General features: G+C 37.1%; 2 protein-coding genes and 1 pseudogene across 3 annotated transcripts; 1 reads left to right on the top strand and 2 right to left on the bottom strand.

Moving 5' to 3' along the window:
* Window positions 1–283: 283 nt before the first annotated feature.
* LOC131179844 (phospholipid scramblase family protein C343.06c-like) lies at window positions 284–6,951 on the bottom strand. The gene is made up of 12 exons (XM_058146532.1): window positions 6,801–6,951; window positions 5,923–6,586; window positions 5,206–5,292; window positions 3,918–3,959; window positions 3,778–3,822; window positions 2,665–2,730; window positions 2,501–2,557; window positions 2,330–2,391; window positions 2,143–2,263; window positions 1,047–1,124; window positions 825–931; window positions 284–587 (listed from the first exon to the last, which is right to left on the bottom strand). Exons 2-12 carry the CDS (start codon window positions 6,562–6,564, stop codon window positions 557–559), a joined length of 1,338 nt encoding a protein of 445 aa, XP_058002515.1. The 5' UTR covers window positions 6,565–6,586; window positions 6,801–6,951; the 3' UTR covers window positions 284–556.
* Window positions 6,952–7,270: 319 nt separating this feature from the next.
* On the top strand, window positions 7,271–13,058 carry LOC131179843 (gluconokinase-like). Of its 2 annotated transcripts, none has more exons than XM_058146530.1 (5): window positions 7,271–7,419; window positions 11,919–12,044; window positions 12,202–12,244; window positions 12,404–12,483; window positions 12,615–13,058. In XM_058146530.1, exons 2-5 carry the CDS (start codon window positions 12,026–12,028, stop codon window positions 13,016–13,018), a joined length of 546 nt encoding a protein of 181 aa, XP_058002513.1. In that variant the 5' UTR covers window positions 7,271–7,419; window positions 11,919–12,025; the 3' UTR covers window positions 13,019–13,058. The 2 variants fall into 2 exon arrangements, with proteins under 2 accessions (XP_058002513.1, XP_058002514.1); XM_058146531.1 differs by lacking the exon at window positions 7,271–7,419 and adding an exon at window positions 7,429–7,713.
* Window positions 13,059–13,754: 696 nt separating this feature from the next.
* On the bottom strand, window positions 13,755–15,737 carry LOC131179842 (cell division cycle 20.2, cofactor of APC complex-like; annotated as a pseudogene).
* Window positions 15,738–15,748: the final 11 nt, after the last annotated feature.

Raw genomic sequence — 15,748 nt, 5'->3', positions numbered from 1 at the left:
AAAGATGATTTTTTTATTAATTTAAATTTAATCGATTTCATTTCTTAATTGAATCCATATGATTTCCAACCAAACTGTGATCATAACTATAGAGAAGATTCCCTGTACACCTACATATTTGACTTAATCATGCTAGTTTCAAGTTTTTCCATAACTGTGACCTCAAGTAGTGGTCCTTCCAAGTTCAGATTTTACTGCTAGTTGTCCTCTCCATTTTTATTTTGGGTTGATATTTTTCAGTGGAAATGTGGATTGAACATTATGGATGGTGACCATGCTAGACTTTTGCAGACAGAAGAAATAAGGGGATTGGGTGGGGGAGAGGCTAGTGTCAAAATATACATCATCTCGGAGCAAATTAGTTAGTGTCTTTACTCCTGGAGGAGATAGCAGAAAGAAATCATCCTTTAAAACCACCTATAGACACCGGTGAACAAACAGAAAACAATAGCCGAGACCTTAGAAGAACTTCTTGCTGAAGTTTACAACTTAAAGCCCTCAAGAGTGGCGGCAAAAAGCAAATTTATGGGATTCAGCTGATGCAGCAAATTGATATCTACTCGTCAACTGCAACGAAAGGGATTCCCCTGACAATGTAAAGTATGTTATTATTTTATGCCTGAACTAAATTAGGAGATAAAGAAAGTACATTATCAAGCAGAAAATGAAGTGAACAGAAACATCAGATAGCACTGCTGGGATGGATGGAAGCAGCTAAGCAGCCAAGACTTGGAGAAAACCAGAAATCACAAATTTGTTTTGTAGCTGTTGTGAAGACAACTGAACGTTAATATGATTTTAGGAAGTTCAGTAAACAAGCTTACCAGCCACCGTGCCTTGAAAAATAGTCATTATCTAAAGAAATGGCAAGAGCAACAGCTACAGCCCTCTCTGATAATGTCAAAGGACGGGCAACTTCCAAATCATGAGTCTAAAATAGAAAAAGCAAAACATCATAGAGAAGAACAAGTCACCAAAAGAATATAGAATATCACGGACAAAAGGTAGAAACCAAAGAAATTTCACTTTCTGATTGGAAATTTTACCGCTGCAGCGTGAGCACTCTTGGAACTGGGATCAGAACTACCAAATCGTATCACATACTGACCAGCATCAGTAAAGATCTGCACGTATTTGGGAACCCAAAAGAGAATTATAAAAATTGCCTTTCCATCTTGCAATTGATGCAATTACAATGTTCACCAGCCTTGTCCCCCTGTTTTAACACAACTCTTTGGTGATAACAATATCTGTTCTAATCCAGAAAGGCAGACCTCTAATTTCTCCTTCCCTAACCAAATATGACTCATTTATTTATTTAGTCACAATTCAGTTCTCCAGGGTCCTGCATGTTGAGGAACCACAAAAATCAATTTGACACAAGGTGGCTGAACTCTACATTGGTTACAGTATAGAAGGCAAGGTCCCACAAAGGAATAGCTAAGCAGTAGCATTATGAAAGATTAAGACCTTTGCTTGGCACAATAATAAATAAGGCAAAGTACAAAAAAGTATCATGTGATTTAACACATTTTCAAGTTTGGGCATGTGTTTTGTTTCTTGACAATCATGTGCCTTATATTTTGCCCCATCAATTAAAAAGGTATAAAACTCAAACGCTGTCAGCTCAAATTAGACGGTGTTAAGGGATTTCTCCTTTTTGCTAATGGAGCAAAATATAGGGCATGTGTTTATCAAGAAATAAAACACAGGCCCAAACTAAAATACACTAAACAACAACGTTTTTTTTTGTACTTTGCCCTAGTTAATATCCAATGATAAGTCCTATCATTACCATCTCAACTGGATATCAGTTCTGAAAATTGACTCCTTATATCTATGAATTGTACAACCCAATTAATCAAATTCCTTTTACCATCATTTTTTGTTGCTTCTGTCTTCAATTAATATCTCAGACAACTTTCACAAACAGAGCAAGCTTGAAGAATCAAAACAATGATAACAAACAAAACAGAATAACTTTTAATGTCCAGTGACGTCTAAAACCAAGTGAAATGCAGGCCAATAATTCTTAGAAGCAGGTATTTTACCACAAACATTTCTAAGTTATACAAGTCAGGAATGAACAAAAAATGCACAAGAATCAATTATTGATACTATGTCACAAAGAAAAGAGACAACCTCAAATCCAAAACCCCTCCAATCCCGATCTATTTGAGCCACAACTTCCCCATTAATATCCTTCAACGTAAATGTCCAATTCCAAAGTCCAGGATTTTCAACCACAGCAAATTGCTTATTTCTGCAAACAACACTGTTAGCTTAAATACCCCAAAATGAAAGCAAAACCAAGGCATCCTGAAATTACCCAAGGTACAAATCATATATTCTCCTCCAAAGATGCCATCGTCTATGAACCACACCAACTTCCTAAAATGAAGCATATATTGGACACTGTCAGGAACTGGACCGCAATTTACATGCTCAAAGATTCACAACATACTGCTATTAAAACCACAAGCATTTAAAACTTACATACTTTACCATTAATCTCTGCATAAATTGAGCTGGTTATCCACCAAAATGGCCTCCGAACCTAGATGAATTGAAACAGAGCCATATAATGAATCAGCAAACTATTCAAAACTTAAGCGCCAGCAAGTTGCTACATAGTTCAAAAAGGAATCAGCATGAAGTCCTCACCCTAAACAGCTCATTACCCATAGCATCAGTTATGTAAGCAACAAAAGGGCGCCTCAGACGAAGCAACTGCAAAAAGCACAAAAGGCATCTGATTATAAGTATTTATGTAATCAATAGCAACTTGAATGAGAAAGATGACAAATCCCCATGCAATAATGCTGGACCAAAAAAAAAAACGTATAACAATCAAATATTTGCTCATTATGCTTATTTCCTTCCAGTACGTAATATCGTGTTGGTACCTACATAGTAAATAATATGCCCAAACAAATTTCAAAATTCCACTGTGAATACATGTAATCATTTATAAGAGGCTTATCAACAAAATATCCTGGTTCAGTTTCATGTACTGGAAAAATCAACTCTGTTACGCCTTAATATCCAGTTGTCATTCCATCGAAAAGACATTCTTCACTGAGCCTACAATTATAACGGGTTCCTATATCTCTAACACAGCCCCTAGTGTGAAATGCCCACTTGATGTGAATGCACGGACAAGTACAAGTCAATCTCTATCATGTGTTGATTAATTAATAAGAACAAAGCATCCAGACCACTTGGACTAAGAACATCTAATGCCATAAAAAAATACCACCAACCCCAAAGGCTCTAGCTTCTGTGAGGCAGCTATTTTTATTCAATTATTTGATTCTCCAATATTCACCCTCAAACATGGACCCAAATTTTCACCTCCCTCAATGAGTTCAAACACATGGAAACCAGAAGGCCGGTTCATCAGGCCTGGGTGATTAGGGTGAACAAGGACCTCTTGCATTTTTATAGTAAAGACCCAGTCAGCTTGTTAAACTTATAGTAAGGTCCAAGAATGGGTTTTTATGTCTCGAATATGCATTACAGAGCTCAAATCAAATTACTGGTTAAGAAGGAACCTTAGTCTACAGAAAGCAATGGTTTTCAATGTTGCATTTCAAAATAATCAGGCATTAATTGGTAAAAGAAAAGCAAGTTGCATGTAGGATACCAAACATTCCATGGAATTATTGCTATAGGTTGGCAATTATAAGAAAAATATTGTATCACAACGAGGGAATAACAGATAACCTCACAATATCAAACAAGGGAAAGGACATAAATTTTGCAAATGATGCATACCTGCCTAGCAATTACATTACTCTGCTCACGAATAAAACCCACAGGCTGCAAAGGGAACATAGAGAATTCAAAGTGTACAATGATCAATCATCCTGTTGAAACCAATTTTCATTTGTGGAAGAATAGGGGTTAATACTCACAGACTGCGGGTAGCACACATCTACTACTGCATAACGGTTTTCCTGCAGTATGAAAAAAAAATCAATACGGGAAAGAAAAACCTATGAAAACACATCCTAAAAGAAAGGAATCTAGGTCAAGAATTCCACCATGAAAAACATGCAACAAATTCATTAACAATTAGGCTGCCCCACTTCAGAGTTGTTCAAGAATTGTAGCATTAAGTTTCATGGTGTTTTGCCTTAGGATCAATTAGCTCTTTACAACATAAGAAATCTTGTAACATTAGTCCAACTGAGACAATCAAAGAGAAAAATGTAAGCATGCTGAGAAAAACAACATACAAATACAGCTTCACAGTTCACAATCATCCAATTCCAACCACAACAACAACCATTTGAGCTCTTAACATTGCTTCTAATATTTATCGTGCTGACTTGTGAAAAATGAGTAAATGCAGAATGAAAGTTCCAGAAATACAAAAAACACAGACGGTACACACATGGTTTTTCCATGCAGATATTTAAAGACTCATTTTTATCTCCTAATTACAGGCATATTTTGGAAAAGTATGAAGGTAAAATTATTAAGTGCAGTTACAAGATCTAAACTTCAGAAATATGGTTCTTTCTTCTCTCAATGAGTGTTCAAAAATTGTAATAGTACCGCTTGTAGAAGCTATTTTTTCCCTTTTTATCCCTAATTATCTAATACAATTGAATATGGATTTCAATTTCCAAACCTTAAACTACTCTCATTCCAAAAATCTCTAAAAATCTTAAATTTAACTTTAAATAGCCCAAGATTTTTCTCCTTAACATTATAAATAATAGACAATGCACATTAGGATGAGATAGATACAAGATAACCAATCACGGTGCAAATTAAAGCCAGGACTTATTCCAATGCATAACTTCAACTACATGGTGTTGTCAATGCTACATTTTCAAACAAGAGTAGAGGTGACAACAAGATGTTAAATGCAACATCAGAAAAATAAAGCATCATTTGCATTCTTCATCAATACTTCAAAAGTTTGAGTATAGCAACCAATCATACAACAATTAGCTAATGACAGTTTCTTAATTTTTGAATTAGTGAAGGAGTCAAACACCCACACCTCAGACAGTTCAAGCCAAAAGTGGGGAAAAAAAAACCTAAACATTTCAAAGTTAAACACAATAAAATATATATGTTGACATTTCGCCAATGTAAAACAGAATAAAAAGGGTGACTCAATGCACAAAGCATCCCCACACTTGTGGGCTCACTTGTATGAGGAAAAAAGCTGGAGTATCGAAGGATCACCTGCTCAAAACCAAGTACTAGATTCGCCCACTCTATATCCCTAGTAATCAGCAAGTTTGACCTGGCAAGAAGAGGTGCAACCAAGGCCTGTAAAATTCAGGAAATGGAGAGGACGTCAGTTACATGAACTTATGAAACCAGCCAAAGTTTCGTTGTTAGGGCTCGTAACCCTAATTGCATTCAGGCATTCAGCAGATACTTTATATTTATTTCTTTGAGGTTGACATTGACAACTCCAACATTCTAAGAAAGAAATCCATTTTATTTTTCAGAGAGATTGGAAACAAGCAAGTTACAACTAGAACTTAAAATGGGGAAAAAAAGTAGAGATACTGGCCGTATGGCCTGATGCACATTATTCAGTTATTTCTTCAGGTGCCATCATCATCTACGTCACATTCAGAAACAATGGTTGAAGGCCAGAACCGCTTGCGACTTGTCTATGTTGTTTGAGTAATATGCAAGCATTACAAATAATTTGAGAGGAAATTTTTAGTAATTACAAAATGATTATTAAATTGAAGAAGTTCTTTAGACTTTTTTTTTATATGAAGCAGTCCAGCCATGATGTGTTATGGATAATCTTTGAGTTACAAACCTTATTTTCTCATGCCTTTCCCCTCTATTTGCATTACAGTAAAAGCCAAAAAATTATTATAAATTAAATGTTATATTTTGACAAAACAATCCAGCAGCAAAACAAAGAATTAAACTCACTTCCTCTGGAGAAGCTGGCTTCAGAAGACCAGAGACGTATTGGCTAGGAGGAGGTTGCTTCAGAACTCTTTTTCCATGGTCGTAAGATCTTTCTTCTGTCGAAGTTCCACCCGAAAACAGTCTTCCAATTGAATGTAAGAAGGATCGATACTGATTATATGCTACATTACCATAATTGTCATACTTAGCCATCTCATTACCATAATTGTCATACTTTGCCATCTTTCTTCTTCTTTTCTTTCTAGATTTTTCCATTTTCCTATCTGCAATCCAAAGCTGAACAAGGAAATCTCTAATCAAATGAGGATCATTCTCCACATCATGTGCAAATCCACGAGAGGCACTCATTCTGCCCTTTTTCAACCCAACGGAACTTCTCTCAAAAGAAGGAGAAAGCCCATATTTGGATAACACATTTCTTGCTAAAATCAGCCTTTGCTGAGGGTCAACATCTGCAGCCCACAAATCATTCTTTTCTGCCGGCAACCATCCTCTCTGAGGCTGCAAGCAATAGATACTTCGAGCCATTTCAATGCTAGGGATACCATATTGATGATGCTTACTAAACAACGACACCCCAAGATCAGAGACTGTGATTTTGTTACACTTGGCAAAGAAACGATAACGCTTTATCCAACTCATCTAAAACCAATCGTGGCAATGCCTACACAAATCAAAATTTAATAGCGTCTTAAATTTTTCTCATCGATATCACATTGAATTAAGCATTAACAACACATTTCCTATCTTCTTTTCCTCCGATTTCCCAGTAACCAAACAGAAAACAACATAAACAGATTAAAAAAAACTCTAAATTGCAATAAAATAAAATCAGAATCAATTTCGTTTTCTGAACTGAAAAGAGGAAGTATCCTTACTGCTTCTTTCTCTGAGCTCTGTGTACTGTGCTCTTCTTCCTCTCTCGGCTTCTCGGTCAATCTATTTTTATGGGTGTAATCTGGTGTGGGCGACACCATCATCCGCATTTAAAACGGCCAATAGCCCACGGGCCATGGGTATTTGTTTTTCTCCTCTAGGTAAAAAGCTGTGATGATTCTGCGACAAGTCGTTTTTTCTCCTGTCTTCAAGTCATGGAGAGGACTTCCATTGACCATCCGACGGCCTGTAGTTTAGAAAGCGAAACATGATACGTAACTCCAGCAGCATTGCCTGTGACGAAGGACCTCCTAACAACTAAAGTTTAGAAATAAATTATAATAATAATTATATATTATTATAATTTAAAAATATTTTTAAAATATTTTTATTTTTTTCCCATTTTGTTCTAGTACAACAGCATTCGTTGAACCGTATCATGGGCCCACTGGATTTGACCGGGCCACTGGTCAGCCCGCCAGCCTAACTTCCAAGGCCCAACAGTGAGAACACTGTACCCGGCTCTCCATTGGGTCAAAATATTAGATATTATATCACCCTTTCTTCTAATTTAGATTGATTCAGAAGCAGAAACTGACCTTTTTCATTCTATTTACTAAGGTATTTTCCTTTTCTACTTCAGTTGCATTTGTTTTCATTTCATTTTATATAAAGGAGATCCGTGTTCTTGTGATTCAGTGTGTATAATATCAAGTTGTTGATCATTGTTGGTTTCGAGTTGTTGTGATTTCTTTTTCTTTTTTTTTTTTCCTTTTTTTTGGGGGCTAATGCTTGATGTGAGGATGCTAATGATCTGTTATGGAAGGTGAAAGTGGTTAAGGAAAACTACTTTGATAGGCTTCCATGGCAGCCAGAGCAGTGAATACCCATAAGTCTGCAAATAGGATACTTTTGGTAAAAAAAAATGAGCAATTTAGATTGATTTTATTGTTTATATGCAAGTTTTATTGCTTAAAGTTATATTTGTATTGCATTTCTAAGTTTCTTTGACAATTAGATTGGTTATTCTTGTCTTCCTTCTGGACAAACACTAAATTTGAGGTGTATTGAGGCCACCGGAGACCGTAGGCTGTTAAGAGGTTTATCCTTACCAATGAGGGCCATGTAAAATGCCATGTAAACAAGTAAACCCTGAATTTTAGTCAAATTTGAACACTGAATGCACAATAAAATTCAAACTTAGAAAGGAGTTTTCTATTTATTGTATTTTGCTTCAAACTTTGACCTTGCTGAATTTATTTCATGTCTGATTTTCCTGGATGTACAACAGCTGAATGGCAGTTGTTATTATATTAGCATAATCTCTTGCTTTCTTACTCGATCTGAAATTAACCTTAATTCTTATTGTATTCATGACATTTGCTGTATTATCTTCTCAAGCAACTAAGTCATTGTTACTAGGCATGACCTTAGATTAGATATTAAAATACGTTGATTCTTGAGAATTTTATTTCTTTATGTTGTGCAGCGTGTACAACTCAACTCAACTCAACTAAGTGTTTGTCCCAAAAATTTGGGGTCGGCTATATGGATTCGCTTACGATTTTGGGTTAAATCCTCAGAAATGTTTAATGCTTCTAAGTCATGTTGTACTACTCTCCTCCAAGTTAATTTAGGTCTACCCCTTTTTTTCTTTCTATCCTCTAACCTAATGTGCTCTACTTGTCTAACTGGAGCCTCCGTATGTCTACGCTTCACATGACCAAACCACCTCAATCTCCCTTCTCTCAACTTATCTTCAATTGGCACCACTCCTACCTTTTCTCTAATACTCTCATTACGGACTTTATCTAGTCTAGTATGGCCACTCATCCACCTTAACATTCTCATCTCTGCAACTCTTATCTTAGATGCATACGACTCTTTCAGTGCCCAACACTCACTACCATATAACATAGCAGGTCGTATGGTCACATTTGGTAAAATTTTCCTTTTAATTTATTGGGAATCTTACGATCACATAAAACTCCGTGGCACGTCTCCACTTCAACCATCAGGCTTTAATCCTATGACTAACATCCTCCTCACATCCCCATCTACTTGAAGGATGAGCCTAGATATTTAAAGTGATTACTTTGGGACAGACCACTCCATTCAAACTAACTCCTTCCCTATCACCGCTTTGGCCTTCACCGAACTTGCAATGCATGTATTCTGTCTTCGTTCTACTTAACTTAAAACCCTTTGACTCTAGAGTACTTCTCCAAAGTTCTAGCTTCCTATTGACTCCTTCTCGTGTCTCATCTATCGAACAATATCATCCGCAAAACATCATGCACCAAGGAATACTCTCTTGTATATGTTTCGTCAGTTCATCTAAAACTAATGTAAAAAGGTAAGGGCTTATGGCTAATCCTTGGTGTAATCCAATTGAGATTGGAAAATCACTTGTGTCCCCTCCCACTGTGCGCACAATAGTAGTTGCTCCTTCATACATATCTTTCAATACTTGTATGTACCTAATAGATACCCTATTTTGTTCTAACACATTCCATAAGACCTCTCTTGGAACACTATCATAGGCCTTCTCCAAATCAATAAAAACCATGTGTAGATCTTTCTTCACATCTCTATATTTCTCCATCAAGCTTCTAATGAGAAAGATCGCTTCCATAGTTGAACGACCGGGCATGAAACCAAATTGATTGAGAGAGATAGAAGTATCATGACGTAGTCGATGCTCCACAACTCTCTCCCACAACTCTCTCCCACAACTTCATAGTATGGCTCATGAGTTTAATTCCCCTATAGTTTGAGCAACTCTGTATGTCTCCCTTATTTTTAACAATAGGTACTAAAATACTCTTCCTCCATTCATCAGGCATTTTCTTTGAGTTTAGAATCTTATTAAATAATTTAGTTAACCATGCCACTCTCATATCTCCCAAATACTTCCACACTTCAATTGGTATTTCATCGGGTCCACAGGCTTTACCCACTTTCATTCTCTTAAGTGCTTCCTTTACTTCTAAAGATCGAATCCTTCTGGTATAATTTACATTATTTTCTATTGTTCTATAATCTATATTCACGCTATTACCATTTTGACTATTATTAAAGAGATCATTAAAATAATTTCTCCATCTTTCTTTAATGTCCTCATCTTTTACCAACACTTTTCCTTCTTTATCCTTAATGCACCTAACTTGATTGAGATATTGACATTTCCTTTCTCTACTCCTTGCTAATCTATAAATATCTTTCTCCCCTTCTTTAGTTCCAAGTTTCTCATATAACTTTTCAAAGGTCTGCGCTCTTACTTGACTAATTGCCTTTTTTGCTTCTTTTTTTGCTATCTTGTACTGTTCATATGCCTTATTATTATCACTCTTAGGTAATTTCTTTTACCATTCCCTTTTTCTCTTCTTCGCCTTTTGTACTTCCTCATTCCACCACCATCTCTCTTTTGAGGGTGGTCCATGTCCTTTAGACTCTCCAAGTACTTTTCTAGCTACTTCTCTAATCTTTGATGCCATCTGTATCCACATATCATTGGCCTCCATATCTAGCTTCCATACTTCGGACTCGAGAAGCTCATTTTTGAACTTCACTTGCTTTACTCCTTTGAACTCCCACCACTTTGTTCGAGCTACACTATTTCTTCTAACCTTACTTGAATTGTTCCTAAACTTGACATCCAAGACCACCAACCTATGTTGACTTGTTAAAGCCTCTCCTGGAATGACCTTGCAATCCTTGCATAGAGCTCTATTTGTCTTCCTGGTTAAGAGAAAGTCGATTTGGCTTCTATGTTGCCCACTTTTGAAAGTCACTAAATGTGACTCTCTTTTTATAAAGTAGGTATTTGCTAGTATTAGGTCGTATGCCATAGCAAAATCCAGGATGCTTTTTCCCTCCTCATTTCGACTGCCAAAACCAAAACCTCCATGAACATTCTCATAACCTTGCCTATCACTTCCTACATGTCCATTCAAATCTCCACCAATGAAAACATTCTCTTCATTCGGTATGCTTTGCATTAAATCATCCATATCTTCCCAAAACCTTTGTTTACTCTCACTGTCTAGTCCTATTTGTGGGGCATAAGCACTAACTATATTTATTGTTTCTCCTTCTAGTACTAGCTTTACTAGTATAATTCTATCTCCTACTCTTTTCACAGCTACTACTGCGTCTTTCAATGTTCTGTCTATGATTATACCCACTCCGTTCTTATTTCTCTCCTTTCCTGTAAACCACAGTTTGTACCCTGAATTACCCACTTCCTTACTTTTCTCTCCTACCCATTTAGTCTCTTGAATGCAAGCAATATTCACCCTTCTCCTTTCCAAGGTATCCACAAGCTCCATCAATTTTCCTGTAAGTGATCCAACATTCCAAGTACCAACCCTGATCCTCCTCCTATCCTGCTCCTTCCTAATTGGTCTCCTTCTATGATATCTTCTATTGTTTTTTATATCTATCTTGTGTTCTGTTCCACTATTTGTTCTATTATCTGTCCTATGGACTAACTTCTTTACCCACACCCGTCCATGATGTGGGAACCCTTGCTCACTTAACACCACACCCGGGCGCCGGCATGGCGCGTCGCTTTCGGTGAACGCCCTACACCCTTGCATATTTATCACTACACCCGGGCTCCGATGTAGCGCGTCGTTAGTAGAGGACGCCCCAACGTTTATATCATTTGAATCCATATCATAGGGTGTGCAGCGTGGAAAATATAAAAAAAGTAAAGTATACATAAAATATTAATATTTACGTGGTTCCCCTATCTACATAGAGTTATATCCATGGACATGCCATCTTCCACTATTTTCAATAAAATATCAATCATCAATTACAAGATCAAGATTATAATACCTGTTAACCTAATTACACCCAAAACTCTCACTATATAATTGCTCATAGTAAATACATTAGTTAGTCCTCTCAGTCGATTCTAGACGTAATCTAGCATATTTACTAATTTACATCACAAAGGTGTCTTCAACTAAGCCCTCTCACCAATGGATAAAAATTCTTTACTCTTGAATTCTTTATCCTTTCTCCAGCTGAAAGGCATTATGATTTTGGGTCATAAATCCAATACTTCATTTGATTGGTGCTTGATTTCTTACTATGGTGATTTCTTGTAGCGGCATTCATAGGTAAAGACAGGATCTGTTCTCAGTGTTAGTTCTTTGGAGCTGCATATTTTATTGCTACTAAAGCTTCACAGGTTTGACTAAGCTGTGGACCAAATATGGCTCCTGCTCTCAAAGGTAAATTATTCGTTTGTCGATTTTCCTTTCTGTGTTTGAAATAAATTTCATTTTCTACTAGTTTCTTTCCCTTATTTTATATGCAATTATTTGAATTGCTCATCAACTCTCCACTTTCTAGTTCTTGGTCACTAATTTTTTTTTTTCCAATTTATAGGCAAAGTTATTGTAATTATGGGTGTCAGTGGTGCTGGCAAAACGTAAGTTCTATCCACTTTGGATTCTTTTATTTACTATCCTCATGATTGCCTGTTTTCCCCCTGAAGTCAATTCTTCAGTGCAATTTCTTTTTTCCTGTTCACTGTGTATATGACACACTTAGTAGTTTTTTTATATTTTGATCTTGGTGCCTTTAACAGCACAATAGGTGAGATGCTGGCCGAAGTATTGAATTGTAGTTTTCTCGATGCCGATGATTTTCACTCACAATCAAGCAAAGGTATTGACATCTAGCTATTGTAATATTTAGTTTTTTCCCTATTGAATGTACCCCTTTTCACTTCATATATAGTGACTTCTCTGATCCCTCTCTACTGAAAGTTTTGGAATTGGCATTTTTCAACACTACAGAAAAAATGCATCAAGGCATTCCTCTATCAGATAAAGACCGGATTCCATGGCTTGAAAGTCTACGGGATGCCTTAAGAGAGAGGTTAGCTGGTGGAAAAACTGTTATACTTGGCTGTTCTTCTCTCCAGAAGCAATATCGAGAAATTCTTAGATCTGCTGACCCTAGTTATGAACTTGCAAGCTATGTCAGTGCAGCTAAGTTTGTATTGCTTGATGCCAAGGCTGAGGTGCTTGCCGAGCGGCTAAATAAAAGAGCTGCAGAAGGGAAGCATTTCATGCCAGCTACTCTTTTGCAATCGCAGCTAGACTTGTTGCAGATTGATGATTCCGAAGGAATATTTAAAGTTGATGCTACTTTAAGTCCTCGAGCAATCGTAAATGACATAAAAGCTTTGATTTTATGATAATTTGACAACATTTCATGTACGAACAGTCTTGAATTGCCTCTGCCCCCAACAAAACTCTGCAATCTGCATTAACTGATAAAATATCTTGGAACGGTCTCCCTCCCTTGTATATGAAGCAAAATTAACTAACATTTCCTTTTTCTTTTGTTTCGTTTTCAATTGTTTCTTTTAGATTTTAATTTTCTAATTTAATAAACGGGTTGGTGCTTCTTCATTTTGACATTTTACAAAACATCAAAAGACCAAGATGACAAAAAGAAAAAAATCAAGAAGACAGAAATTTACGTGGTTCGTCGCATTATAGAGTGACTACGTCCACGTAGAAAGGATCTGAAAGCTTCTATTAAATAATACATGATAGGACGACATCCACTCTTCCCCAAAAACCAAATTTGGAGTTCCAGGGTTCTTTGATGTTACTTTACATTGCTTTACATACAGTCCCATCTACACGGAGAGATTTGGATGGTAAATGCAGTTCTATTTTGAGACCTCTGCCTTGTCTTGAAACTGAATTGTTGAAATGAAGGACACTGGCAACTGGCACCGAACTTCTATTTCAGCATGCGACATGCAAGAACAAGGGTGTACTGAGGCCTAAGACTTCAATGAATCCAGCTTTTCTATCCTCATGATCATCTTCAGCGGATGCGAGTCAAATGGGAAAATGGCTCGGGATTTGCTTTTGTAGTATTCTGGAACCCCAAAAACATTCCAGAATCTAGGTGTTTCATCACCTGAGACTTGAGACTTCAATGAATCCAGCTTCTATCCTCATGATCATCTTCAGCGGATGCGAGTCAAATGGGAAAATGGCTCGGGATTTGCTTTTGTAGTAGGTTTAGCCACTTCTGGAACCCCAAAAACATTCCAGAATCTAAGTGTTTCATCACCTGCTGCCGTTGCCACTGAGCAACCATCTGGACTCTGAAGGAAGTTCATAAAACCAGTAAGCATTTGAATTGTAAAAAAGCCAAAAAAAAACAAGTTAAGAAAATCAAAGATTTTTTTGGGGTTCATTTGATTCCCATTGTTACCTGAGTCATGAAAAGGACTCTAGATGTGTGGCCATTGAGTTCTGCCATTTTCACCATTGATGGATATTTCCAAAGAGTGAGCTGATTCTGAGTAAATCCATGAGAGCTAAGCAGTTCCCTCTCGTTCTTGCTCCATAATAGAGAACAGACTTGAGAACCAGTGTCTACTGAGTTCAAGCAAGCACCAGTGTGCGTATTCCAAAACTTTATGCACCTATCACCACCACCTCCCCCGGAGGCCAGCAAATTTCCTTGGAATGGACACCAAGCGAGAGCTTTCACTGCAGAAATATGGTCCTCAAGCCTGTGAAGCCATTGTGCAGCTGAATTTGATGATGCCAAGGATCTATCCCATATGTGAACGAGGTTATCATTGCCTCCACTTGCTAATTGTTGGCCTGAAGCTGACCATTTAAGCCCACAAACCTCTTGTTGGTGTCCTCTATAGGTCTCCACAATGTGTGATCTAATTCTCACATCATTATTAATTATTTGGCCATCCATTCCTCCAGTAGTAAGGATATGATTGTTCCATGCCAGTGACCCGACCCGTGATCTGTGGCCACCTCTCAATGTTCTAAGCTGTAGACATCAATGGAAGCAGGTTGAGATGGAAAACCCAAAAAATATGGAAAAAAGAAGGCCAACAAATATAGAAAGTCAATATCAGGTAACAAACCTGCCGATTAGCAGCAGAATCCCATAACTGCACCTCAGAATTGTTCAAGCCAATGGCAATGTGGCGTCCATCAGGAGCCCAGTTGACACTGGTAACAGGACCAATTTCATCATCAATTGTCACAAGTTCCGAGGTAGAACCATCAGAAGCATCCCATAAATATACTGTGTTTCCAAGAGCTATAGCTAGAACATTGCTGCTGCCCCAATCCAGCAAGTTCAGGTAGAAATCATCAACAAGGTCAGGAGCATCCAATGTCCTCTCAGAAGTCTATACACGATAAATAAATCAAATAATCAATACAGAAACTAGATGTATGAGCATCACCAATCCAATTTTTATGCTTAAAAAAAGCAAAGAGAGATTGGATATGATACCTGTGGAATGTGTCTGCGGGGCTTAGTGGGTTTAGCCTGGAGGTGAGATAAGGAAGTGTGCTCTTGTGGGATTAATTCAACAGGAGCAGGAGGCTTGTTCTTGAAAGCTAGAATTCGAGTCCGGTTCATGTTCAAAGTTTCAGCCAGTTGCTTCCTATAGGCCTCTCTTGAAGGTGAGCTTACTGCAGGGTTCTCTTTTCCTTTCTTACCTTCAGTTAGCATGTAGTGGGCATAGTCCCAATCTATTGCTGACCGATTCGGGATAAATCTATCCAACTGTTATATCATATTCATATGCATATGGATTAAGACCCAAATATCGGATAGGGTTTGGAACACAGCAAACTTGAAATAATTCGACGATTAAGACCCAAGTCCCAAATTTCAACATCTATATATAAAAAGACATAAAAAGATTGAATATCTTACGTTTTCTTTAGAATTCCTTCTCTGAAGATGCTGATCTTGAAGTGGGAATCTAGATTGTACTTTCATGTCGGAAGAAGAGTTTACTGATCCTGCATCCATGATGTTAATAACAACAAAACAAATACAACTAATAAAGTTAAAGATACAAACCACGAAACTAAATCCTGTAAAAGAAAAGAGGATTAGATAGAAAGATTTAAAAAAA

Source organism: Hevea brasiliensis, chromosome 5 (assembly GCF_030052815.1).
Source record: "Hevea brasiliensis isolate MT/VB/25A 57/8 chromosome 5, ASM3005281v1, whole genome shotgun sequence".
Classification (NCBI taxonomy): Eukaryota; Viridiplantae; Streptophyta; class Magnoliopsida; order Malpighiales; family Euphorbiaceae; genus Hevea; species Hevea brasiliensis.
Note: the sequence above shows the minus strand (reverse complement) of the source record. Positions and strands in the feature narration are given on the sequence as shown.